Source organism: Diabrotica undecimpunctata, chromosome 8 (genome assembly GCF_040954645.1).
Source record: "Diabrotica undecimpunctata isolate CICGRU chromosome 8, icDiaUnde3, whole genome shotgun sequence".
In the NCBI taxonomy this organism is placed as follows: Eukaryota; Metazoa; Arthropoda; class Insecta; order Coleoptera; family Chrysomelidae; genus Diabrotica; species Diabrotica undecimpunctata.
Genome location: NC_092810.1, coordinates 112,847,592 through 112,875,183, shown reverse-complemented (window position 1 = coordinate 112,875,183; position 27,592 = coordinate 112,847,592). Strand labels below are relative to the sequence as shown.

General features: G+C 33.7%; 1 protein-coding gene across 1 annotated transcript in view; it reads left to right on the top strand.

The window, feature by feature from the left end:
• sfl (N-deacetylase and N-sulfotransferase sfl) overlaps positions 1-27,592 on the top strand; it is a 127,551-nt gene that overhangs the window by 42,722 nt on the left and 57,237 nt on the right. The window contains exon 2 of the mRNA XM_072540766.1: positions 5,862-6,332. Within this exon, the coding sequence (XP_072396867.1) occupies positions 6,151-6,332 (182 nt within the window). The 5' untranslated portion in view covers positions 5,862-6,150. The remainder of the gene's footprint in view (positions 1-5,861; positions 6,333-27,592) is intronic.

Here is a 27,592-nt window from a genome sequence, read left to right as displayed (position 1 = left end):
AATTAGCAACCCTACAGAAAATTTTATAAAACATTATTTGTAGCAAATGAAATTTTCTATAAGTTTATTTCTATTACTTTTTATCGTAAAATTGATAATGAAAAAATTATAAACAAAAATAACTAACAACTTTTGCACAAATTTTCTTTTTGGGCCTTATAACTTTTTAGAGAGTTTTTCATATAGTAATTCTCTAATTTCAGCGTTCCAAAGTTGACCGGGTTCTCAAATCAGACACATCAACACTACAGAAAATGTTATTAAAAATACACACTACAAATTAATTCCTAATAGCTTTTATAGTAAAATGGAAAATAAAAAATTTATTAGGTAACAAAAATAACTAACATTTTTGAACAAATTATTTTTGGGTCTTATAACTTTTTTTCTAGTCATTTTACAATAAAAAAACATAGAGCAATATTATAGAGGTTTTTCAACGCATAATTTTCAGTACAAATGTGTTTAATTTCAGTAATTTCTCTGGGTTTTACAGCACTTCGAAGTTGACCTGGTTCTTGAATACTCATAAGAATACGATAAAAACGAACCATTGGGCTTAGTTTTTTTATTATATCTTTTTTGAAGTGAATACTTCTTATCACTCGGTATAATGTTTGGACTTTTGGACGGGACCGAAATCCTATTTGCCGTGACTCGAAAAATCGAGAACGACTGGATCGATTTGGTTAATTTTGATTGTAAAATATTTGTAAGAAATAAAATAAAATAAATTAAATACAATTAAACAAAATTAAATAAAGCTAAATAAAATAATAAAAATTAAAAAAAAAATAAATGAACTTAAATAAAATTAAATTAATTTAAATAAAATTAAACAAACTTAAATAAAATTAAATAAAAAATTATAAAAAATTAAATTAAATTATAAAATAAAATTAACTAGAATTAACTAAAATTTAATAAAATTAAATAAAAATTAATTTAACGAAATTTTTAAAGAAAAAAATTAAAATTTTTTAATTTTAAGGAACTTAATATGTAGTGTTCTTATAAAAAATAATAACAATTCACTAATAAGCAGACGTAAAATTTCATTACCCTACACCTAGTAATAACACGCTGTAAGAAGTATTCACTTCTGTCGGCACTCCCCAAGTGCCACGCTTTTTTTTTATCAATTTTATTGATATTTATTCATATAATTTATTATTTTGTTAACATTCCTATGGTATTATTAGTTTGTTATCGATTTTTTCCCGACCACCTATGAGCTAGAGTCAGTAGGCGCGTTTTTTTAAGTGGTATCCGTATTAAGTCTAATTCACTGACAATTTCCAGGCGAGATAATATTGGGCATAATTGTATCATAAAATTTAATATTATTTAAAAAGTTGTTTCACAGCTATTGTTTTTTCATTTTTTTTGATGGTCCAAGCTGCGGTTAAGGATCTAATTCAGTATCGATGGTGAATGTTTGCGGCAGAACGAAAGATAGAATGTCGTCATTGTGGATAATTCATCTTCGAATTTTTCGATTAATTTTAATATTTCCATACCAGAACAATTAAGACCACACATACTTTTACAGTTTCCCTTGCAGAAAACTAGTTTTAGAAGTTTGGGGGTGCTAGCGTTTTGAAAATTTTGATTGGTATCCAATTTTTTCCATGCTTTTTCCAGTCGGAATCTTTAGAATCGCAGTGTTTCCTGGTGATAAACTCTAACACTGTGGAAACGAGCTGCATCTTGTGTTGGAAGCGGTATGTTAAATGTAATTTTGGCACTGTCTTGGCGAGTCGTTTGTAGCTCTTGCTGTTAGAGAATCATCTTTATTTACATCATATAAAGAGACGAGAAAACGTTCGCCAACGACAGTAGGCAAAGATGGTTCGGCTTTCTCACTGAGAAATAATGCTGTTCCGGTAGGTAACTCAGGATGTTTTTGTAAGTTTGCCGATCTTGTAAGCCAGTGTGGTCCAACCTCTGGCACGCGGGCCGCATGCGGCCCGAGGCTTGTTAAACTGCGGCCCCCGCAAACAGATTTCAAAAATATTGCCATTGATAACTTTTACCTGTTCCAACCCTGTCTAACTTTCCGTAATCTTAAGAAAGTAGTTAACCTTGAACACTCACTCCCGATGAGCGGGCAGTTAGCTTCAGTCAGCTGCACGTGTCGTGTTGAATAATTTAACAGTGGCGAATAAATTGAATGTTAAATTCAGAATGAATAGTACCAAAAAACGCAAAATTTTCGAAGAGAATCGTACGTTCCAAGGAAAATGGGAAAATAAATATTTCTTCATCAAATTAAAAGACAAACCTCGGTGCATTATTTGTTGTCAAGTACTCGCGGTATCAAAAGAATACAATATTAGTAGGCATTATGAAACCCAGTACAAAACAAAATACGACAAATATCAAGGTAAAGCTCGCAATACTCCTGTAACAGAACTTAAAGCTAAATTGAATAAACAAAAATCTCTATTTACAAAACCGACAGCTGTTCAATCATCAAGTATGTTTAGAGCTTGTCAAAAGTAAAAAAGCATTTAGAGATGGAGAAATGATCAGGAGATGAAAAGATGACCAAAAATTTTGAATGTGTTTCAGTTTCCCATCAAATTGTATCTAGATGAGTTGATGAGCTGAATACTCATGTATTTAAAAAAATGGTCGACACAGTTCGTGATTGTTTGTACGACTCCTTAGCCCTGAACGAATCTGTTGATATTAATGACAAAAATCAGCTATTAATTTTTGTTAGATGCATCAGTGAAGATTTTCGTGTAACTGAGGATTTTCTAAAACTGCACCACATGGAAGACGGGACCAAAGGTATAAATATATTTAAAGCAGTTAGTGACGCTGTGAAAGATATAGGCGGTTTTCAAAAGTGCTCTTGCGTTTGCATCGACGGAGCAAAAGCAATAACGGGACGCATAACGGGATTGGTTGGACTTTTGCGGGAAAATGGTGTTAACTGTGTTATGTTTCATTGCATTATCCATCAAGGGGCTCTGCGGAAAGATAATTAAAATCAACGATACTATGAAAACTGTAGTGCAGATAGTAAATAGCTTAAGAGGAGGAAACAGAGCTCAGCGACACCGAAAATTCAAATCTTTCTTGGAGGAATTAAATACTGAATATAAGGACGTCCCCCTACATTCAGAGATACGGTTGAGTGCAGGTAAATGCCTTAGAAATTTTTTTTCTTTAAGGAAAGAGATCTTACTGTTTTTTGAAACGAAAATTGTTATTAACACGGACGTATTTATAATAAAGCTTAAGAACAAAACATTTCTTCATGAACTGGCATTTATAACAGACATTACCTCTCACTTGAACACATTAAACCTACAACTCCAGGGGAAAAATAAGACAGTATCACAGTTGGTTGGTCAAATTGAGACATTTCGCAAAAAACTTGATCTTTTCGAGAACTGCATGGAAATAAACGCCCTCACACATTTTCCTGCGTGTTTCGAAATAAATCAAGAAGAAACCATGGTCGATTTCTCGAGGTTTGCAAAAGTTCTTACAGAAATAAAAAGAGAATTCGATGAAAGGTTTTCGGAATTTGTTTACTAAACTCGATCTTGAGCTTTTTTAACAATCCAATGGGAGTCAACATCCAGAACCAATCAGCAGAATACCAATTAGAGCTGTGCGAACTACAGTCCGATTCGTTTTTTCAAGCAAAGAAAAATTAAGACATTGGTACCTTTTGGAAGTTAGTCTCCAAGGATCGTTTTCCTAAACTTCGTAACTTTGCGTTGAAACTATATTCAATGTTTGGTAGTTACTTATATTATGTGAAAGTACATTTTCTGCTTTGAAGCATATTAAATCTAAAACACGTAATCGCATGGAAATCGATTCTCTGGAAGCTTGTATTAGACTCACTACGACTAGTATATATATATATATATATATATATATATATATATATATATATATATATATATATATATATATATATATATATGTGCAAAAGTTAGTAGAGCAAAATTGCCCTTGCCTAAAATATCCCATTGATTTTTTACTTTATGTTAAATTTTAAACATAACATGTAAATTGTAAACCATAATAAAATACTTGTAAATAATATTTCGTTTGTATATTATTTTTTAAAATAAACTTTTTTTGGACGAGTCGAGTTCTCTGGCCCTTTATAATAATGTCAAATTTAATACGGCCCGCAACGTCTAAAAGGTTGGACCACACTGTTGTAAGTTGTAAGCTACTATGTTCTGTTGCATCCTGAAAAAGCGTGGAGAAACAGCAAATTCTCTGCAAGGACGTCGCCATATATAAAACTTGAAGGACATTATAATTGATGCGACTTAAACTCTTTTGATGGTTGACTGTATCTGCATTAGATTCCGCTTGGTCGACACTAAAACCCACTTCTGATAGAGCGGTTTTGAGAAGATTTTATTATGTTTGTTTTGTTGTTTTCATTACCAAGAAATTTATGTTATGGTACGGCGCTCTCATTAAACTTTATTTCTGTCCATTGGTGCTTTTTTGTGATAGACAACTAAGTCTAAAGGTCGCGGCATATTATCGTGCACGTATAGTTTCCGGAACGTAGCGCTTCCACTCCAGCAATCGGACTGCGCGTTCATATTTCCATACATAGAACGTTTCAGTTTGATTCGGTGAAGATATGATATCGCTTTTCTGGACAAAAATTATGTGCAATTGCTCTTCTACTTAACGATGAAAAATGAAAAACTGTGTTAAAAAGAAGGTTTGAAGTACATCCAATGCTAAGAGAAAGGAAGAAGGAAGGTGAATACTGGACTTGAGTACAGAGAATTAATTGATGACGATGAAGAATATTATGGATATTTTAGAATGAGTAGGATTCAGTTTAAATATGTTGTAAATTTAATTACACCTTCAGTTAAAAAACAAGATACATTTAACGAAGCCATACATATCAAACCAAAAAGTATTTTTAAAAAGAAGAGGTATCACTTCCGTACAAAAGTCGTGATTGTTTATTACTTTCGTGATTAATTGTCACAAAGCAATAAAAACACATGCGTAAATGACAAAATAGCCTCGAAAAGTATTTTTTTAAATACTCTGTATCCAAATCAAACAAATACCTAAATAAACAACGAGTGGAAAACGACGGACATCTAATTCACATTATTCTTACCAACCGGTTACGACTAGTTACGTAGACGTCGACATCAGTAAAATATTGTTTTCGAATATACTGAACGGAAACGTTAAGTGTCTGAAACGCTACGTTCCGGACAGTGTGAGTTGTTCATATTTAAAACCATTTAAATTATATTTTTCGGAAACTAAACGATATGTGCTGGAAACGCAACGTGCATGATAATATGCCACGATCTTTATGGTTCGTTTTTATCGTATTGTTACGAGTAATCAAGAACCCCGGTCAACTTAGGAGCGCTGTAAAACCCAAAAGATTGGTTGCAAATCCCTCTATACCTAATATTGTTCTGACATTATTTTGTTGTAAAATGATTAGAAAAAAAGATAAGGCGGAAAAGAAAATTTGTTCAAAAACTTTTAGTTATTTTTGTTAACTTTTTTGTTTTCCATTTTACGATTAAAAGTAATAGAAATACAGTTGTAGACAATTTAATTTGCTACAGATAATGTTTGATAAAATGTTTTGTACTGTTGCTAGATACAGTTCGAAAACACTTTCCCCCCTTTTTCCAAGATGGTAACCGGATGTCAAGGGTGGCGACCCCACACAGTTAAACCTAAGCTCATACTTATCCTCCCAACACATCAAAAAAATGAAATTGCGTCCTCTAAGAAAAAAAAATATGACATTTCAATGGACTCATTGTATAAATAAGATTACAAGTATTAAAAAAATTAAATTTTCCGTTTTGTTACAGGTTTTGGTCGTTTGCAGAAAAGTGTATCGCGGAAAGTAATGTATTTACAATGCGAATATTTATTTGAAATCAACGATGATATCTTGGAAAAGGTATCCAAGAAAAATGGCAAGAAAATGTGTGTGTTGTGATTTTCAAATTTGGAAGCACAGCAAATGGAGGACTATTGATAAAGGAAGATAGTATTACTAATAGAGAAATAAATAGATATACATTCCTTTAGTGTGCCATACGTACATAATCTTAATAGTTACTAATAATAATTAACCAAAGCGACAAGTATTACACCATGTCTGAGGATCTCCGACCACTTCTGGGCAATCTGCGGCAACCTTCGATGAGATCGATTTACCAGAGGATCAGGATTTTGAAACCGTCTACGCTTAGAAAATGTGTTTTCGCCGTTATATTATTTTCTGTTCTCCTCATTATCATTTACTTCAGACAAACACGTTCACCGTATCTAACAAAGTAAGTAGACCATTTATCTTTATTCGTAAGTATTATTGTTATCAGATAATGTTTATAGAAATAGTTTATACATACAAATATTCCTAACAAAATTATAAACTTTTATTTATTTATTTAGAAAGACTGCCTTATTTTATTTTAACAAACAATTTTAATACCCTTGCAACATATACGAGAACTGTACCTAGTTTTTAGACACGAGAAAGTTATAATCGACCTTTATTGCTATCCTGTATAGTTTTATTTCTTACTAATTACATTTCTAATGAATTGCTATCTTGGTTCATACAATATATTCCCTTCAATGACATTTCTTGTCGAACCGGATCTGCTGTGTCTTCGTGACGTTCTCTCCCACTCCTGGGAGCTGGACACTCAATGATTCTTCGTATTGGGTGGGTGATTATTTCCCAGATTACGATCTTAAACTTATTTCGGCCTAAATCCTCCTTTTCTCGTGCCTTTAGATCCGCAGCATGAAAACTGGAATTGTACAAAAACCGGGATACGTCTATTCTGTAATATGGAGATTTCAAATTTAACGCTTGAAATGTTGCCAAATTTACCCTTTTTCTGATATGATTGGTCACTTGGGTTTTTTAAATATAACACCCTGTATATTGTACCTTTATTGAAATCTCCACTTCAATACCAGTTCAACCGTATACAATACTTTGGATTTTATGGACTCAGGAACATCTTAAAAACATAAATCAAAATCTTTAGAAACGCCTAATCGTCTCAATAAATTTATCCGCTTAAGCAAATTTTATCCACAATAAAAATAATCTTGAGGATTCGAATCGGGTGAACGAGGAAGCCATTCGATACGACCTAATCTACCAACCTATCGCCCGGGAAATGTCAGATCTAAATAACACCGAAGGTTTACACCAAAATGAGCTGGAATCTCTGATTAAAACCATACATATCTCATTAAAATTGACTCCAAACTTGTTTTTCAGGGCAGGTACAATTTCACTTCTAAGTAGCATATCATAATTATCGCTTGTTAAATTTTCGTTCTATAAAAAAATGGCCCAATTAACTCAGTACCCACTATACTTGACCATTCATTTAGTTATTGAGGTCTTTGAGTGTGGTTTTCACGTACCCAGTGTGGATTTACCTTACTCCAATACCTTAAATTTTGACGATTTACATTCCCACACACTGTAAATATTGCTTCATCGGAAAAACATATCTTGTTAACGAAGTTCTCATCAGTTACAATTTTATGCATCATTACCTCACTAAACTGTAATGTGCGGTTGTACTAATCTTGTTTTAATTCTTGTAACAACTAGATTTTGTAGGTTTTAAATGCATTCTTATGTAATACACGCAAGACTGAAAAATTACCTACATCATTTATTTGTGCAACTGCGCGTGAGGACGTATGTGGATCTTTAACTAAACTCTGCATTAAATCTAAAGATTTATTGTAATTTAGAACAGTGCTCTTCAAGTTCCTTTGTCCAGTTTGCTAAAAGCGCTTTACAATTTTTTGTATGGACCTTTTGTATTTACCTTATGGATAGAATGATTTAGAAAACTATCGTTGAACAAGGTTGCTACTTCACTATAAGATCTTTTTCTATCGCCCTAGCCTCTGATCCTTTATTGTTCTTCTTCTTCTATTGGCATCATAACCTGGATGGGTCTTTGCCTCTCTGGCTATGTCCTTTCGTTCAGATCTCTCTTCGGCCCTTCTCCTTCATTGTCTTATATTTATTGTTTTCAGGTCGTCTGCCACGTCGTCCAATTATCTCATCCTGGGCCTTCCTTTTTTCCGCCTTCCTACCGGCTTCATGTCCCAGCCATGTCAGTCTTTGACTTTTCACAAATCTTACAATGTCATACCGTTCATTCAGTTCATTAATCTCGTCGTTTCTCCTGATTCTCCATCTGCCGTCTTCCTCTTGCACCGGGCCATATACTTTTCTCAGTATCTTTCTCTCGAATGTCCTGAGTTGGGCTTCCTCTTTTTTCGTTTACCCAGGTTTCACAACCATAGGTTACTACGGGTCTAATCAAAGTTCTGTAGATAGTCATTTTGGTTCTTTTGTCTAATAATTTCGATGTCATCAATCTTTTATTAGCATAGTATGTACGATTTCCACTGGAAATACGTGCATTAATTTCGCTACTTACGGAATTCTCCTGATTGATTTCTGTGTCCAGATATGTGAAGGCATCTACACGTTCAATAGTATAGTTGTCTATTACTATATTATTTTCATTCTCAGGTGTTCTTTTGATGGTCATGTACTTAGTTTTTGTTTCGCATCTACACGTTCAATAGTATAGTTGTCTATTGCTATATTATTTTCATTCTCAGGTGTTCTTTTGATGGTCATGTACTTAGTTTTTGTTTCGTTTATTTTAAGCCCTCTTTTTTGTGCTTCAGGATCAATTTCCTTTAACGTTTCCATTAGTCGTATCTTGCTTCTACTAATAATGGCGACATTGTCTGCATATGCAGTAATTTGTACTATTTTGGTGTTTATATGGCCGGTTACATTGGTTTTTCTGATGACTGCTTCAAGAACTAGGTTGAACAGCATGATGGACAGTACGTCTTCCTGTCTCACCCCATGTTTATGTCAAACAGGGGAGACAGTTCTCCATCTACTCTAACTGCGGCTTTTGAACCCTTCAACGGTATTTTTATGAGGCTGATATATATTTTTGGTATACCTAGATTTAGGAGGTCTTCCAGCATTTTGTCTCTTTTCACACTATAAAAAGCTTGTTTAAAGGCTAAATACATTGTTCTAAGTATAAATATGTTGTTTGTAGTGGCTCTATTTGGTCTGAATCCATTTTGATAATCACCAATTATATTTTCGAAGTATTCTGACAATCTCGTGTAGATAATGCCAGAAGGGGTTTTGTATATTTACAATTAATGTAATTTAGCAATGTAATTGGTCTGTAATTCTGGCATTCCCTCTTATCTCCTTTTTTATATAGGCATTTGCTCCTTGGTCCATACCAACTTTATTAGGTAATGGATTCTTCCCCAGAGTTCGGGTCCTCCATATTTCAACAATTCTACCGAAACTCCGTCCGTTTCTGGCGCTTTACTGTTTTTTAGTTTCTTTATTATTTGAACTACTTTTTCATAACTCGGATTTTCAATGTGCTGCCCCGCCGTAAAATATATTGTCTCCTTTTGATCATTTCCATTGTCTGTATTTAGGTTTTCCTCAAAGTATTATTTCCATCTCATTATAATTTTTTGTTTCTCTGTTAGTAGTTCTCCGTCCTTGTTTTTGCATATTGCTATTTTTGCTCTAAATGCTATGTGCTTTCTTTTATTCTTTTATAGAATATTAGATTCTTTATTGTATAGCTTTTAAAAACACACAAAACTGTCACCTTTAGTTATTAATACAATTTATTTTACAAAACTTTTTAATAAACGTCAAGCTATTGTTAGTTTTATCAATTAATGTCAAAATTGCAGCATTCTATATTTAGTGAATTACTTCAAAACTCTTTGCTACAGAGAAGTTTTATTTAAGACCTAGGTAAAATACCAAGTGTTACATATGGTTGGACTCGTATTGAAGTGAGCATTCCAATAATAATTCAACATACAGAGTGTTATATTTAAGAAAACCAAAGTGACTAATGATATCAGAAAAATTTTAAATCAGGCAACATTGCAAGCATCAAATTTGAAATCTCCATATTGCAGAATAGGCGTACCCCGGTTTTTGTACAATTCGGACCATCCGTTTAACAAATAATTAGGCGTTTTCAGACTTTTGGTTCACTCTGTATATATAATTGTGATGCAATGATAGATATACGCAAAATAAATAAATAAATTGGTCTCACTTCGTGCCACACCTAGATTCAGTTTATAGTCCATTGATTCATAATTCAGAAAAGGTTTAAAATAAAGGATTACATACTCAACGATGCTTAGATGTAAATCAGCATGTACTCATATATACAGTGAAACTTCGAATCGGAGGGGACCGTTAAAAAATTCGAATTATCCAAAAATTCAAATTAAAAATATAGCCACAAAAAACAATATGCCTACAAAAACATCTGCAAACGATAAAAATCAACAATAGTTGACCATTTTTATCGCTTGCAGATGTTTTCGTTCCTATTCTTGCCCGAATTTTGTCAACCGAAAAAAATGGGATAACCAAATTCGGCCAAGAATACCAATTAAAATATTTGCAAGCTATAAAAAATGGTCAATTATTGTCGATTTTTATCATTTGCCGGTGTTCTCATTGGTATTTTCGGCCAAATTTTGCCGAATTAGCCTATAAAAATGCCCAGTGAGAACGCATCGTTAAACCAATAAAACATTTTGTCTCAAAAAATTTATTAAAAATAAGAATACATATTTGTTACAATTAATGAAAAAAGACAGATTAATTTTTTCCAAAGAAATACTAAATTTTTAGGTGCTTTTTAGAATTTAGCTTCCCGGTAATGACAAGGTTCTAAGATGTTCAGTGAACTAAAAATAGAGGGACGTCATTTTTACTTTCAAAGTATCGTCTAAGTTGCGTAATATGGTTTGTTGCTTTGGTCGCACTCGGAACATGTATTTCTCTCACAACTGATGATGCGTCGTCTTCATCACTCTCTTGTTTTTCTTCATTTCAGCTATCGATTTCACTGCATCGGTTATTTCACCACATACTGCAACATGTTCATCCACGTTGACAAAATCTTCATAAGAGATGGCTGGAACAGAAATGACGTCCCCCAGCAGTCAACTGAAAGCAGTTCTTCTGTTAAAGTGTCGTCTGCGCTCTCCTCCTTTTTTATCAAACCAGCTTTTTTGAAACATTGTTTGATCGTTTCGGGTGTTACTTTGTCCCAAGCTTTCTTACACATTCGAGATGCTTGTAGAATGTCTAACTTTATTTTAAGGGATTCGCAATCTTCCGTCAAGATGTTTTCAACCAAAAAATGACTGTAAAAATGTTTTTTAAAATTTAATGTAAAAAAAGATTTTTTATGACCCCCCTTTTCATAGGCTGGAGAACTGAAGACATGTTAGCAGGAAAAAAATATCTTTTACATTTTCCATCAGTGGGATAGTGTTGTGTTCCGTACAGTTGTCAATAAACAAAATAACTTTTCTTTTTTCTTTTATGAACTTTGTGTCTAATTTTTTCAGCCATTTCTCGAAAAGATCACTAGTCATCCAAGCTCTTGCGCTGCTCACATATTCCACTGGTTTTGACTTGACATTCTTAAAACAACGCGGATTAGCCGACTTGCCAATCATCAGTAGAGGCAGTCTTTCTGATCCGTCCATGTTTGCACTAATTAGGAAAGTGACTCTTTCTTTATTTAGTTTTCCTTCGTGACATTTTTCGTTTTTAAATGCCAGTGTTTCGTCAGAAGTGCATTTAAAAAAAGACCCCTCTCGTCAACATTGAAGACATCTCTTTCATCTATATCCTGAATCATCTCCTCCAATTTTTTTCCATTGGTTGGCTTCTTGCTGATTAATGGCCTCACTTTCTCCACAAATGGATTTGAACCATGAATAGCATGTTATTCGTCTTTAAAAAGAGAAACACATGCCATGATGACAGTAAAAATCTCCTGTTAGTGATTCCATAGTAAATTATGAGGGAAAAAACAGGAAAAAAACCTCATATCTAATAGTATCCCGACATAGTAAGTATTTGGTCGTGCATTTAGTTCACTTTCAATAAACACCAAATTCTGTTTTTATATGTTTGTTATTTAAAAAACATAAATGATGTATCCTCTATATGTTACCGACTTACTAATACTAGTATTTTCCTTTTAATAACTTCCTCTTTTAATATGGGTAACCAGTTCGTACTACATTCTGCCGAGGAATTTGCGACACAATTGGTCTCATTTAGCATAATTAGAGTCGCTTCTTTGATTTTTCTCATTTTACTTCTTTAGGACTATATTTTAATCATTCCATTGACTCCTAAGTTCATTATCCCATGCGTGTTTACATATTTGAGATCTATCAAATTCTCTATTTTTAATATAAAATTGATGTTCACTTATTCTAACATTTAATGGCCTTGATGTTTCAACTAAATAAAACTGATTGCATTCACAAGGTATTTTATAAATGCAATTCTTTGTCCTTTTTTGTTCATTGTTAGGTTTGGTTTTAGACAAAATAGATCTCAATGTGTTTGTTGTTTTGAATGTTGTTGAAATGTTGAATTTATTTCCTATCCTTTTAAGTTTTTCTGATAATCCTTTTATGTATGGTATTGTTATTTTCCTCGTATTATTTCTTGTGTATGTTGTAGGATCTCATTCTAAGTTGTTCTATTCTTTTCGGTCGATTGTTGAAAATTCCTTATTTATAAACGATAAAGGATAATCATTTTTCAATAAAACAGATGTTAACAAATGTTTTTTATCCAAGAACGAATTTTCATTAGAACAAGTAACTTTGGCTCTATCATATAAGGATTTAATGATTCCCTTTTTAATATTAATATTGTGATTTGATTTTTTAAATTTAACAACAGATATTTAAATTTCAAATCAATGCTACAAGAAAATAGCTCCAGAACAATATTAAAAATTTAGATTATAGACATATTTACTCAGTAGAAGAAAAGTTAAATAAGTGATTAAAGGCAGAATATGTAAAAAATATGTTTGAATGTTTACATTATTATCCAGCATAGTACCTGCACTGCTAAGTAGAAGACGAATAATGGCCAACCTTTGCAATAGTCAGTCAGCAACACTACAAATCGAACGAAGATCAATACAAAAACTAAGCATTAAAAGAGAATTCGGGCAAGGTATCTTGTCATAAGTACTATTTAACTTAACCCCAGTCAAGAAAAAAAGCTGGAAAAATATTATTTGATACATATATATATATATATATATATATATATATATATATATATATATATATATATATATATATATATATATATATATATATATATATATATTGTTGTGATCTGCTTTATGATGTTTTATTATTAATTAACACTAATTTAATTAATCCAATTATTTAATTAATTAATTCACTAATTTATGCAGAGTCATACAAATCAATTACTATTAAAAATTCTCAGGGTGCCTTTTTAATTTTACTTTAATCAGTTTACTTTATATATCTCTTCTAGTGGGTTCAGTATCTCCTAGTTGCTCATAATCGGGATAGAACAGGAAACGGAACTAACATTAAAACAACATAAATATGCACACAAATTATTATTTATTTTCAATAAGCAATACGATGAATATTAATAAATAACTTTTGTGGGCAATTATCTTTCCCAACAAACTCCTATACTCTAAATTTAATTTTAATTACAAACTATCTATTGATCGGTTTTATAATAATATCTACTAAAAAAAAATGACCATATAAAAATATAATTTATTCACAAAAAAAATAACTCTTTGAAACTTGGAATCTTAGTTCGTATGCTTATATTTGATTTTATCTTTAGAATATCTTAAAATTTTCTTTCATTCAAATTATTTGACTGACCTTTATTTTTTTACACCAATGATGTCTCCTCTCGATCAAACCACAGTTCCTTCCTGGATTGATTATGTCCGGCTATCATCAAATCTTTCCCGTTCTCAGCATCCATCCAAACCGCATACCAGCAAACTACTCCTCCGCAAACACAAGCCCAAGCCTCTTTTGACCGGTACTCTTTATTCACAAATTCTCCTTTCTTTCTCAATTATATCTCGTGGACTATGCAGACTCAAAAGAGGTATTAATCTTCTCGATTTTGATCTGCTCTCAGCTTCCACCTTTTTCACTAACAAACGAAAACACTGGTACTCAGATTGACTACACGAAAACACGTCTTCTCTTCTGGTCTGCCGGTAACATAATAATCCTTTCAATCTCTCCCAGACAACCTTCTCAACTCTCTCATTCCCACCATTCCTTTTTAACCAATCATAAGCATTCATCTTTCCCACTTATTTTCGATTTAGATAATTTCCAACATGATATTTAAAACAAATAAACTACTTTCACTCAAATTACTTTTCAGAAACCATTAACAATTTTGCCTTTTTCAACAGAAATAAGTTTCCAAATTCTTGTTATCTCATATCTAAATCTAATTCTTATTTACTTTGGAAAAATGCCCACCGCAAAATACAATTACAAGTTTATTCCTAAATCTATAATTATACGGGTTCCATTGTCCTTTCACTATTCACTCAGTCTTTCACGGAAAAACTCGTCAGGGTCCCGTCACGGAACAATGTTTTCTCTTATTCTAACTATTACAAATAAGTACAGGGTTGTATTTTAACTTATATGCCCCCGGTATATTAAAATAATAAAAAAACTCTTTATTCTATTTCTGATCGATAAACTGATCCATAACAATATATATATATATATATATATATATATATATATATATATATATATATATATATATATATATATACAGATATTTGAAGGTTCTAAAAGGTATATGAGGGGTAGCTGATAAAAAATTCGTCAAGACGCACAGCTGATTTTGCTTTGTTTTTTTTAACAATCTTAAAAGGTGAAAAAAAATTTTTGCCTATAAAACTTTTCTGGTACATTCTAGAGAAAAATGGTTCTAAAAAAGTTCTGGATCATAAAAAGGTCTCTAATTTTGACAGTTTTCCCGTTAAAATACGTAAACAATGGTCCGAGATAATTGCAAAAATCTTCATTTTTGCAGTAATTTATAAATGTTAAGAACTTTGTTTTTCGCATAATAACATGTAATATAACTACTCATTATTCTGGCAGATAATGAGTTATTAATGTATGCTAAATTTCAAATAGATCTACCAAATAGATTTTAAGTTATTTAATTTATTTATTCCGGAGAGCTATTATTTAAACAACTATACTTGCCCAAAACAGCCACTCTAAAGGTATTTTGTAAATCGCAATGGCTTCATTTATCAAAAATGTATTCCGCTACCCATAAGCGTTGATTACCGGTTGAAATGCATTTAGTAATAATCATCAGGTTTATATAAATAATGACACGTAGATTATCTTTAAAAATGCAAAATAATTATATAATCAAGGTTATGTTTTATGGCTATCTACATGTTTATATGGAACTGTTCGCATATTTACTTAAATATCGATTTTATTGATATAATAATGTTAGTGAACTATTTTTCCTGACAAATGTGTAGTTTTCAACCAGATATTTAGTGCCTAAGGAAAATGCATTTCCAAAGTGCAAAGAAAATGAAAAGTTTGCAATTCAGAAAATATAGATAGGAATGAGCTTAAATTTTGTTAGTCGGGGCCTCGTTAGATGGACTTCGTCTCCTGGAGTTTTATGTTATTTTTATTCGAAATCTTTAAAAAACTCTAAAGCAAATATTCAAAATCCATTTACATCAATACCTTTTCCAACTAGGCTTGTGTCATTGTCAATGCATTTATGAATTTTTTTCCATAGCTAATGTTAAAGTGTTGCTATAACAACTATTTTAAGTAGATAAAGTATCACTTTAACCGCAAGGGTAGATAAAGTGGCACTTTAACAGCAAGAGTAGATAAAATGTTTTAACTTTTTTTTATTCAATAAAATTTACAAATTCAAACATATTAAGGATTAAAAACAACTGAAATTTTACAATTAACATTATTAGAAATATCTATTTTTGGACCATCACAACTTGTACTCGTTTGCTTAAACACTTGATTCGAGGTACTGGATTGATTTTCTGGTCCGCCAAGTATACAGCAATCTTATTGCTTATTGACTCTTCAATGTAAAATTCTGCAACAGATGACGATTTCCATCCACCTAAACGATCAGCTCCAGAATTTGCGAACATAGTAGCTGAAGAACGATGGAAACAATGCCCCGTGTACATTTTTGAATTTGCAAGTTTTAAAAAATCTGTAATCTTCTTGGGGATATTATATATAGTGTTAATCCCCACCGGTTGAGTAGTGCACTTCTTTTGCTGTCGGTAATTTACAAAAAACTTACTGTGAGGTACGTTTTTGGGGCGCAAGGCAATATACTTTCTCACAATTTCCAAGAAACTCACTCCACTTTTCTTGTCAGTAATACAAAACGACCTTTCCTGCTTGGTTTTAGTATCAGATAATGAAACGATTATCACCGATTTTCTGTCGTCCACGTTAAACACTTCTAACTTGTACAATTCATCGGACCTAGTCACTCCATGCACACCAAAAATAGCAATAACCTTCATCAACAAATAGACGTCATCAGGAGCTTCTGTCAGAAATTTAATAATGTCATCTGACTCCAGGATTTTGGACTTTTTAGCTTTGTATCCTCCACTCAGGTTTTTTAGTAAGGTGGTTAACTTGCTGAATTTAGAAATGTCACAATTTTCATTCACCAACAACGTACGCTTCAGCATCGAATAATACGACCATAATGACGATGACTAATGACTTTTCAGAAAAATACGCCAGAAGTATTTTTTCACTCACGCCATTGATATTCTTAATGCTTTTCCACTTTTTAAAAGACTGGTATTCTTTCTCATACATCATCCTAGATTTTTGTGCCAACAATAAACTTTCTGCTTCCAACGTTGCATTTTCTACATCTGATGGCAGGTTTTCCTTTTCTTGTGTCAATTCTTTTCCGTCCATTTCGTATTTATTCACTTTGTACACAAAACGCAACAATATTCTCCGCAAAAACCAAAACTTCACATTTGTTTGACATTTATGGCAGAGTAATTCATATCCCTAGCAACGGAGCAACAGAATTGCGATTTTTGTGCTAAAAATTACAATTTTCTTTGAAATTCTATTGTTCACCTGAACTTGAAGTCTTGCTATAGAAAAAAATGTTGTATTGCACACGACGATAAAATCGCATTATCTTCTCGAGCACAATTAGCGTCTCGACGCTAAAAAACGCTCTCGAAGATAAAGTACAATTTTATCGTCTTGTACAATAAATAACTATAATCGTGATTTAACGTTCATTTTTTCAAGTTAGTTTATCACTTTTAGACAGTGTATGTAGCAATAAAACTTGCCGTTAACCTTCGGGTAGTGGCGCTATAGTTTCTTACAAGTTTAGTTGTCCCGGTGTCATAGACCAGATGGGTATAAAAAATAGAAATAGAGGATTTTTATTTTGTAGGAATTTAGAATAGCTAAATATATTAAGACGTTTTAGTAAAAAGAAATAATTTAAACTTTATTAAACTAAACAGAACTTTGATTTGAATAGTTATTGAAAAAAAAAGTCATGTGTACCTATTAATTTTTTCTTATAAAATAAAAATAAAAAAACGTAACACAATAAACATACCTAAAAAATGTTAAATGAACATAAATGCAACAAATAGCTACAAAAAACCAAACGATATACTGTTATTGTAGTTCCCTACAGTTCTGACATACACCTTTGATATGCTCTAAACACATAAATGCATTGCATTTGTAACAGTAAAAACGAGTTATTCTATTCTTTCTCCAGCGGCAGTAGATGCACCTTCCAGAAAGTAATGGCATTTCTTGATTTTCCGGTCCATCACTTCGAGTTACTTCCATAAGTCTCAGCTTCAGTATCCTCGGAAGATTGCTAAGAGCTGCTCCCTTTTTTAAATATTGATGAACCAATGCGTAAATCTCTTAACAAATGTCGTCGCCGTATATTTGAGTCTCCGTTGTTTGCTTTATATTTCACCTTAGTATTGATTCCTGCAACATTTAATAATGTGTAGAATATCACCATGGGCCATCTTCTGCTATTCCGGGAGCAGTTGTAACTAGCGTACAACTTATCTACAACGTCGTTATCCCCTTTTGTATTATTATAAGTAGTGACTATTACTGGTTTAGATTTATCACCATGTCAATATCACCATGATGATGCATGCTTGATATTAAAATCACATTTTTGGATTGCTTTGGGATATAAGAAACGATTATGATATCCTCTGTAAAGCCAAAGACGCTTGTATGGATTGGACGTTTAGTGGGGTTTGAAAACTCGACTGGTAGTTCTGTTTTATTTTTTCTTAGCGTTCCAATTGTACTTATTTTGTAATCCCGAAGCAACTGTTCCACAAGTGGAACTGTTGTAAATCAGATATCCATTGCCAAGTTAATGCGTGAACCAGAAATATGTTTGCACAATCTTAAAACCACATCACTAGGTTTGTTAGAAAATATATATGGGCCATCGGGTTTGAATCCCACATAGACTTCCATTTTTGAAGTGTAAAATACTTTTGAATCACAAACTGCAAATATCTTGAGTCCGTATTTATTAGGTTTTGAGGGAATGTACTGAAGGAACGAACATTTCCCTCTGAAAGCAGGGAGCATCTCATCAATGGTAACAAATACTGAATGAGTATAACCATTTTGACATTTTTTACGAACTGGTCAAACACCACACTAATGGGATCTAGCTTCTTAATTTTTGATCGCTCTGCACGTGTTTCCTTATCATCAAACCTAATGCAACTAACAATAAATCGGAACCTTTGTATAGTCATCGTAAGATAAAAAATTTCTATATTATAACCATATCTCCTCCAAACATCTTCTGCGCTGGAACGATTACAGTGACCCAGCCCAGATAAATACAAGAGTCCTGTAAAAGCACGGACTTCCATTTTATCAATGAGATTATCATTTCGCTCTCGCGAATAGTTTTTTTGAATGAAGGTTATGTATTTATTTGTATTTTCCACAATGATACCAATTATCGTGCCATTCAAGAAATAATTCCAAATCCCGACAGCGTCCTCTAAACTTTTAGTACTTTTTGTAGGCTCTGGTAAGCGAATTAATATGTTATCCTGTCTTGTTCTAGTGGTTCTTGGCTTTGAAGGATGCTTCTTCCAGTGAGTTGTACTGCTCTTGCCTAAAACAATAAAAATTTAGCATGACTTGTTAATATGTACATATTCTAGTTTTTTAACATACTTATGTAGAAAAGACAGACAGACTGACGAACCGCAAATGTTTCTCTCTTCTCTAGTCTCTACTTTCTCTAGTCTTACTTCTTCTAAAAGTTTCTGCAAGTAAGCTTGCCCGTGCTCGTAATCTTCCATTGCTAAAATCTAACAAACTTTTAATTAGAATTAGAGAAATGTACAAATATCTGCGGGATATAAGGTTAGAACTACGCCTGAGAATGCTTCGATGTTACGTGTTCTCTACTCTTCTTTATGATTTGGAAGCGTGGACACTAAAACAAGTTCATCTGAATAAGTCGGCCGCCTTTGAATTTTGGTGTTACAGAAGAATCTTACGAATATCATGGATTCAAAGAATGTCAAACGTGGAAGTAACTAGAAGGATAGGAAATGAGGCGGAAATAATATTAACTATCAAAAGACGAAAACTTGAGTACTTAGGACATCTGATAAGAGGGCAAAAATACGCATTATTACAACTTATTATGCAAGGCAAAATCCAAGGAAAGCGAAATGTGGGAAGACGAAGAATATCCTGGCTTAAGAACTTAGGGAATGGTTTGAATGAGGTAGTGCAGAACTTTTTAGAGCGGCAGTCAACAGAGTCCGCATAGCCATGATGATTTCCAACCTTCGATAGAAGATGGAACTTAAAGAAGAAGCCAAATATCTAAGAGCGTACCTCGGAATATTTTTGTAACGATATTAGTGGCGCCGGTCTGAGACACCCGAAAGCTCATTATTTACTATACCACACTATTACGCTGTAATGGTCACACAACGACTAACCGTTAGTCACAACGGTACATGAACGTACTTCAGAAACGTAAGCAACGTTCGATTCCTTACAATAACCTGTTTAATACCAACATTAAAAGAACAGTCTTCCCGGTCTCTCACACAGTGACGCCACTACCCAAAGGTTAATATTATTTGATAATAATAAGAGTCAGTGTTAAATTAGTATACCATTTTTTAACAATTAAGTAACTAATAAAAAAAATAGTTATTTATCACATAATGCCTAGGCATAACGATTGTTCCAACAATGAGATCTGCTACATGTATTGTGCTTTTGCTCGATTATAGTCAAATCTAGGGCAAGCCAACTACAAACTGTTTCGTCGAAATGTTTACAACCACCTAGATGAGGCGGCGTTTTTTCGTACTAAAAGTCAACACCCGAGATACAAAAACTAGTACTGTCGATGAAGAAGATGGAATGTTAATTCGTGTTTCAGAGAATCCTGATATCGGTACTCGCCGATTAAGTCTGGCAACAGAGATACGCCAATCCTCTGTTTTTAGAATATTGAAAGGTGGAAAACTGCATCCGTATTATTACACTCCTGTTCAAAATTGACTACCTCAAGATTTACCTGCGCGTCTGCAATTTGCTCAATTTCTACAAGATAAACAAAATATTAACCCAGGTTTTTTGGATACAATTCTTTTTACTGATGAGGCAACATTTACCAGACGAGGAATATTAAATTGGAAAAATAATCATTTGTGGCATTCTGAAAATCCTCATACTAAGAGAGAAACCCATTTTCAGCACGACTTTAAGGTTAACATTTGGTGTGGTGTAATATGTAACTACTTGGTAGATTTTTTTGAACTGCCAACCAATTTAAATGGATTTAGATTTTCTTCAAGAATATGTACACGAATTACTAAGGATATACCTCTCGCCTTAAAGCAAAACATGTAGTTTTTGCACCACGTTATTATTTAGAAGTTCGTCAATACGTTTGATATTAAGAGATCTAGGCAAAACCGGATCATAAAGTGTAATGAAGTAAATGGTGGACATTTTGAACATTTACTTTTAAAGTTTTTTGTTTTTTTACTTTAATTACTTTAATTTGTTATTGTTACACATTTAGCGAATAAATTTTTTTATTGTACAATTAAAATTCATTGAACTTTTTAGAAGCAAAATAACTCAATAACCGATAGAATTACACGAATCTAACAAGAAGAACTTTTTTGTAGAATATAACGCTACTTAATATTTTTCTATTATTTTACCCATAATTCACCCGAAAAAAAATTGCTTTGCTTTACTAAACACAACCAAGTGTAACTTCTTCTTATTGTGCCGTTTTCTAACTAAGGTTGGCGATCATTTCTTTAAACGCTTCCCTATCTTTTGCAACGTGAAATATCTGTTCAACACTGAGGTTAGTCCAATCTCTGATATTCCTCAGCCAAGATTTCTTCCTTCTTTCCAAGCCTTTTCTTCCCTCTACTCCCCCTTGCATGATAACGTGCAAGTGTAACTAGCGCCCTCTATTAGTAATGCTAAATTAGAGTCTAAATTAGTTATCCGCTTGTCAAAAAAACGTAAAATTGTCAATTTTTAAATAGAAATTGTGAAAATATACAAAATTATTTGCGAAAATTAAAATCCATAGTTACACTTTAAACACCCGGTATCTCTAAAACTAACAATATTTGTATAATGACATATTGGACAGAGTCATCATATTTTGATCTATAATCTAAAACTCAGAGATTGGATATTCTTAATCAATCACCCTGTATATATATTACGACTAAGAAAGTAATGGCATGTGCTTTATTTACTACTACTTTACAGAGTAAAAGCAACTATGTCAAAAACAATTATTAAAATAAATATTAAATAAGAAAAGAAACAGTAAAGTTTCTGTCTTTATTTAGAATGTTATTCATTTGCCTGAAATTTATTATGTAAGAAGCAAAAATATCTCATTTTCCATCTGTATTACAAATAGGTGTCCTATTTGTAAAACACGCTGGTAAAACTACTCGTCGATTTTTAGTAATTTTTTTAATCAGGTACAAATCAAGATTTTTTTAAAAGTATTCTTTTATGAAGTACGATTGTAGACGTTGCAAATTTTATGTAGAAGTTTCATGTATCGGTCAAATAATGACATTAATTTGTTTTGTGGTGTATCTTTTGGTAAACTGTCAATCTTAATTTAAGTTCCATAACGCTAGTCGAAAAGGTCATTGCATCTAACACTGCTGGTGTCTCTACGGAGTAAACAAGCCATTATCAAATTACCATATTGCTGATACCTAATTTATTAGATTATTGGGCGTAGAAAACAAATAACACTATGATAATTGCCACATATACATCCAATAATAATTATTTCAATTATTGATGCAACATTCAGTTGAACTTTACTCGGTTCGACTTCGCGCTGTTGAAATAAAATCAAGCCGTGGTGCATTAGAATGTTGTTATTCGACAAATGAAAAATAGAAATTCGGTGGGTATAAAATATTGGAGCAAAGGTCGAGCAAGGTCGCATTCTTTTGTAGGATTCGCAAGGTTTTTTAGTATTATGTATTAATATATTGTGAAAGTTATAACATAGGTATATATACAGATAACGACATTGTTTTGTTGACCATAGGAATTAAGATTTATTGCAATCCCATCTCTAGAGTATATTTATTATAATGCTCTAAAACTAATTTTTTGTATTACTAGGTTAACCCATCCCTAGGGATGGCTGGCGTATGTTGGATTCAGGCTAGATGCCTTCCTGTTATTGTCGGTAACTCGTAAGACTCTCAACTCCCTCAGGAGTAAGAGCAGGCTGAGTACACGCTCTTTCCATCGCTGTTGTTGACCTAAGGGGATAGGGATCTCGGTCAGTGGCCATAGATGTGCTCTATGGACACTTAGCTAGGAATAAATGCCTTTTAACACATACAGATAATGTTTATTGCGGTAAATAAACAACAATCAAAGTACTAATACTAAGAATCTGTAATAAAATATAATTGTCTCCAGGTCTGGAAGCTGGAAGACAATTATATAAATTAGTCTTAAACTAAGAATCTGTAAATAAACTGGTTAGTTTAAACAATAAAGATCAGTTTAAGATCAATTAAAAATATTCAAATTTTTATGAAAAATTTTACAAGTCCAAAAGTCAGGACTATGATGGGATCGTGCCAGGAACCTGAAAATAGGTGTGGGACGTCAGGTATAGTGACTTTTGGACGAATCAACAATAAAAAGTATTAAAAGTTTATAAATAAAATAGATATAAATAACGAAAATTTTTTATCGAAACTTTTCTAAGTCGATGACCTGAAAAATACTGCAAAGTTCAAATAGTAAATGTAAGAAAAACTGTTTAAGTTTTATAAGTTTTTTAGCAGTGCACCTGAAAAACAAAATTAAACGCAATTTATAAGTTTTATTTATCAGTGTACCTGAAAGAGAAAATAAAACGCAATTTATAAGTTTTATTTATTTTTCAATTCTTTCTAAGGATATTAGCACCGTCCGGTGACTAAGTCCCGTAAAGTAGAGACTTAGCAGAATCCTGAAAGAGAAAACTTCTTACACTACTTGTAAGGTACCGAAATAATCAGATTTTGGACCAAGTCCAAAAACACAGATTAAATCGGCGATAAGTCGAAAAGCAGAAATAAATCCCTCAAAAATGGCCGCTGTTGGTTTGGTAACAAACCGACGTTAAAGATGAGAACGTGAGGTTCTGGGTTTAAAGCTGAGAACGTTAGGTTCTGGGAAAATAAAAACAGAGGCTCTGAGAACTGAATCGATCAGAGGATCTCTAACATGCCAAGAAGGCTGGACCAGCGGACTTATCCTGACCCGGTCTGGTGTCCTGGCCGTCGTGCACCTTTTTTATCCTAAAAAAAGTAGGTCAATCTGTATCGGTCGTTTTGGCCTTTTTACGATTGGACCTGCACGACGACCAATGCCCAATTTTCAGCATTATCATTGGCTGCAGCTCAGGTGCCTTTAGACCAACGATAATACAGAAAATGAGCAACAGACTCCTGAATTATGATTGGCTGCAATTACTGTTGCCATTTGACCAATCACAATTCAGCAGGCTGGGCGACATCCCCCCCGCTTCGAAAATCCTCTGGTGATTGTTACTTTATTGATACACAAAGACATTTGGTATATACAATAAAAAATAACAAAAAGTGCAAAACAAAAGAACATTATAAAAGAACTAATGATTGTTTATAATCCGTTCCATTATTGTCTCTTGGGGCACCATTTCACTCTAGGTCTTCTGTAAAGGTGTGGTTGCGGGTCCCTGGCTTGTGGTGCTGAGGGCTTCTCAGCGCCTCCAGTGGGTGATGTGCCGTGGTGGGCAGCTTTGGCTGCTGTCAAATTGCGGGCTGTGTGCCCTGGCTCGTCGGGTCCGGGATCGGTTAGCTCGACGGCCGTCTGGGAAGCTTCGTCGGCGGGCTGGTGGGCCTCGTCGTCGGGGACGTCTCGGTAGTCCATTATGTTACACTCGTGGCTGAGTGGTTGCTTGTTGCTAGGCGTCTCCCAGGATAGGATTTGGCGGCTGGCCATCCCTGCGTGAAGGCGTCTCCTGCTGATGTCGATGAGAGCGTCTTCGGATTCTAGCCATGGCATGCCAAGAATCATGTCGTGGTTTACCCTTTGTACGGGGTAGCATCGGACCTTGCTCGTCAGTTTGTTGTCGAGCACGACGTCGACGTCGATTGGCTTCGAACACTTGAGGGATTGTCCTTGAAGTGCTAATTGGACCTCGGCGGGCTCGTCTGTCACCATCTCTTTTACTAAGTCCATGTTAATAAAATTTGTGGTGGCCCCGGAGTCTATCAGGGCCATGATTTGCGTGGACTCGATTTCGGCTGATATCTACGGGAGTTAGGGGGCTCTGAGAACTGAATCGATCAGAGGATCTCTAACATGCCAAGAAGGCTGGACCAGCGGACTTATCCTGACCCGGTCTGGTGTCCTGGCCGTCGTGCACCTTTTTTATCCTAAAAAAAGTAGGTCAATCTGTAACGGTCGTTTTGGCCTTTTTACGATTGGACCTGCACGACGACCAATGCCCAATTTTCAGCATTATCATTGGCTGCAGCTCAGGGGCCTTTAGACCAACGATAATACAGAAAATGAGCAACAGACTCCTGAATTATGATTGACTGCAATTACTGTTGCCATTTGACCAATCACAATTCAGCAGGCTGGGCGACATTATCCTGACTACCAACTGAAACTAACCTCTCCTACGTGTGCGCAGTTGATTGTCGCACGTACCGTAAACTCCGAAAAGTGTAAGGCTTGACGACACTTTCGGAGCACTTTCTTTTATCTAGATTTTAACTGTGTCGTTGGTCCGACTGGTGTTTCTCGTGTTTCTTCTTATTAATTACTGTGTAATTATGTACACTATTCCATCCCTCCTTACTTCCCGTTATCTTCACGATTATCTCTGACAGTGACAAGGTTCATGCCTATTTCCCTATACATTCTGTCTCTCTTTAGTGTCCATCTATTTCACTTCAGCTTTGTGTGAGTAACAGTGTCAGAGTATTCCCAGTATAGTCATTTATATGTATCTATCTTTCTGAACCTATGAAGATACGCTCTAAAACCCATGTTCTGTGAGCACTTGCGTCAGGAATTAATCCAGTCGCCTGTGACCACAGTCCACCCAGTCCCTTAGGCTCTGGATCAGCATCTTGCTCCACTGGGCAAAATCTGCCGTGTTGTTCCACTCTTCTTGCTATATTTTCATTGATCTTCCTCTTTCTTATTTTTTTATGGCTGTTGGCAAATGCTCTCTTCTCTCATAGAGATGTCTCCTTTCTACTGCTAACACATGCAGAGGAACACAACCCTTGATACTCCACAAGGCCGCCGCAGATACAATCCTGTAGGCGCATGCTACTCGCAATAGACTTGTTCTGTCTACTGGTATCATGAGCCCCTTGGTATCTCTACCTCCCTACTCCAGACTGGTTCCGCGTAAAGGTTGATTGACTGCACCCCTCCTACTTTCTAATTTGGGTCCTCCAATGTTAGCCGTCACCCTCCGAATCGCAGCCGCACTCTTCGCTGCCTGCTGGTCTACCACCCGTATATGCTCCCCCCAATCGCCATATTGGTGTAGTGTCACTTACAGATATTTGGCGCATTTCTTTGACATTAGCTATACCCGTGCACATTGGAGGTCCATCCCTTGTCTTTTCTGTTTATACTTTATAATGATGGCTTCGGTCTTCTTTGCTGCGAGTTCTAGTCCGTGATCTGCCATCCAGTCCTTCACGACGTTGCCCGTATGTCTTACCCGAAATCTACTATCTTGATGGCTTGTCCCGCGCTACTATCAGCACAAGCACAGCGAGATCATTATCTTGACTATGCTGGATCTATCTATTATATTGACAGTTCTACACGACGTAGATATTTAACTCCCGGTATTTCTATGTGCTATTTAATATAATTTTATAGACAAATATCAATTTGGGTATATTAAAAACACGCTTTTTGCAAGAAATTTCGATAATATAAGAGCGATTCTTAAAAATACTTTTTTATCGTAAAACACAAAATTAACAAAAATCAAAGTATGTATATATAGTAAACAGAACAAGCATTAACAGTTTACGTGTTCTTAAAATTAGACACCGTTTGTTAAGATATCGAGCCAGATGTTTCAGTAGACTGAATGGGAAAAGGTTGAGATAACAAACAACGTTTTTATATCAAAATAAATAAGTAAGTTACTTTCCACGATGAAACCAACAAACCAGTATTTTGAGATTTATTATTATCCTCTAGAATACGATAAACTTTTTTGCTATGAGTTATTTATAAAACTAAAAATTAGGCTAAGTTTGAAATATATACTATTCTAAATTAATTTATAAACGAAAGTTTCGAACAAATATGAACAGAATAGGATAAACAACAGTCTGTATATGGAGCAACAGAGATTCATGAGCAATCTTTTTCAATTTTATCTTGGATAAAGTCATTGAGAACAAAATAATATTTTCTATTTTCAACTCATGTGCAGAAAATATTCCATTAACACGTACCTAAACAGAAAACTCAGAAGATAAGTAGTGTATACTACTACTATACTACTAATCATGACATACGGCTGCGAAATTTGGACACTAAAGAAAAAGATAATTGCGAAACTCAGTCACTCAAAGGTCAATGGAGCGATGCATTCTAGGTATAACAAAGAGAGATCGAAAAAGAATAGAATGGATCAGACAGAATTATATATGATTAGAATTAAAAATGATTTTAAAATTTTCAACAATGTTTATTTACAATAAAAAACGATCTTTCAACATTTTCTCTGCAATAACGGTAAAAATATAAGTTTATGCATTAATTCAATCCATTTTAACAATTATAAATTTAATGAACTAATTCTAAATAAACTTTAATTTAAAATCTACTGAGAATGTTAAAAAAAATTTAAATCTAATTGAGTATACTAAATCCATACAATTTCCCATATATATTTTTATTGTAAGTGTAATAAATATATTCTAAT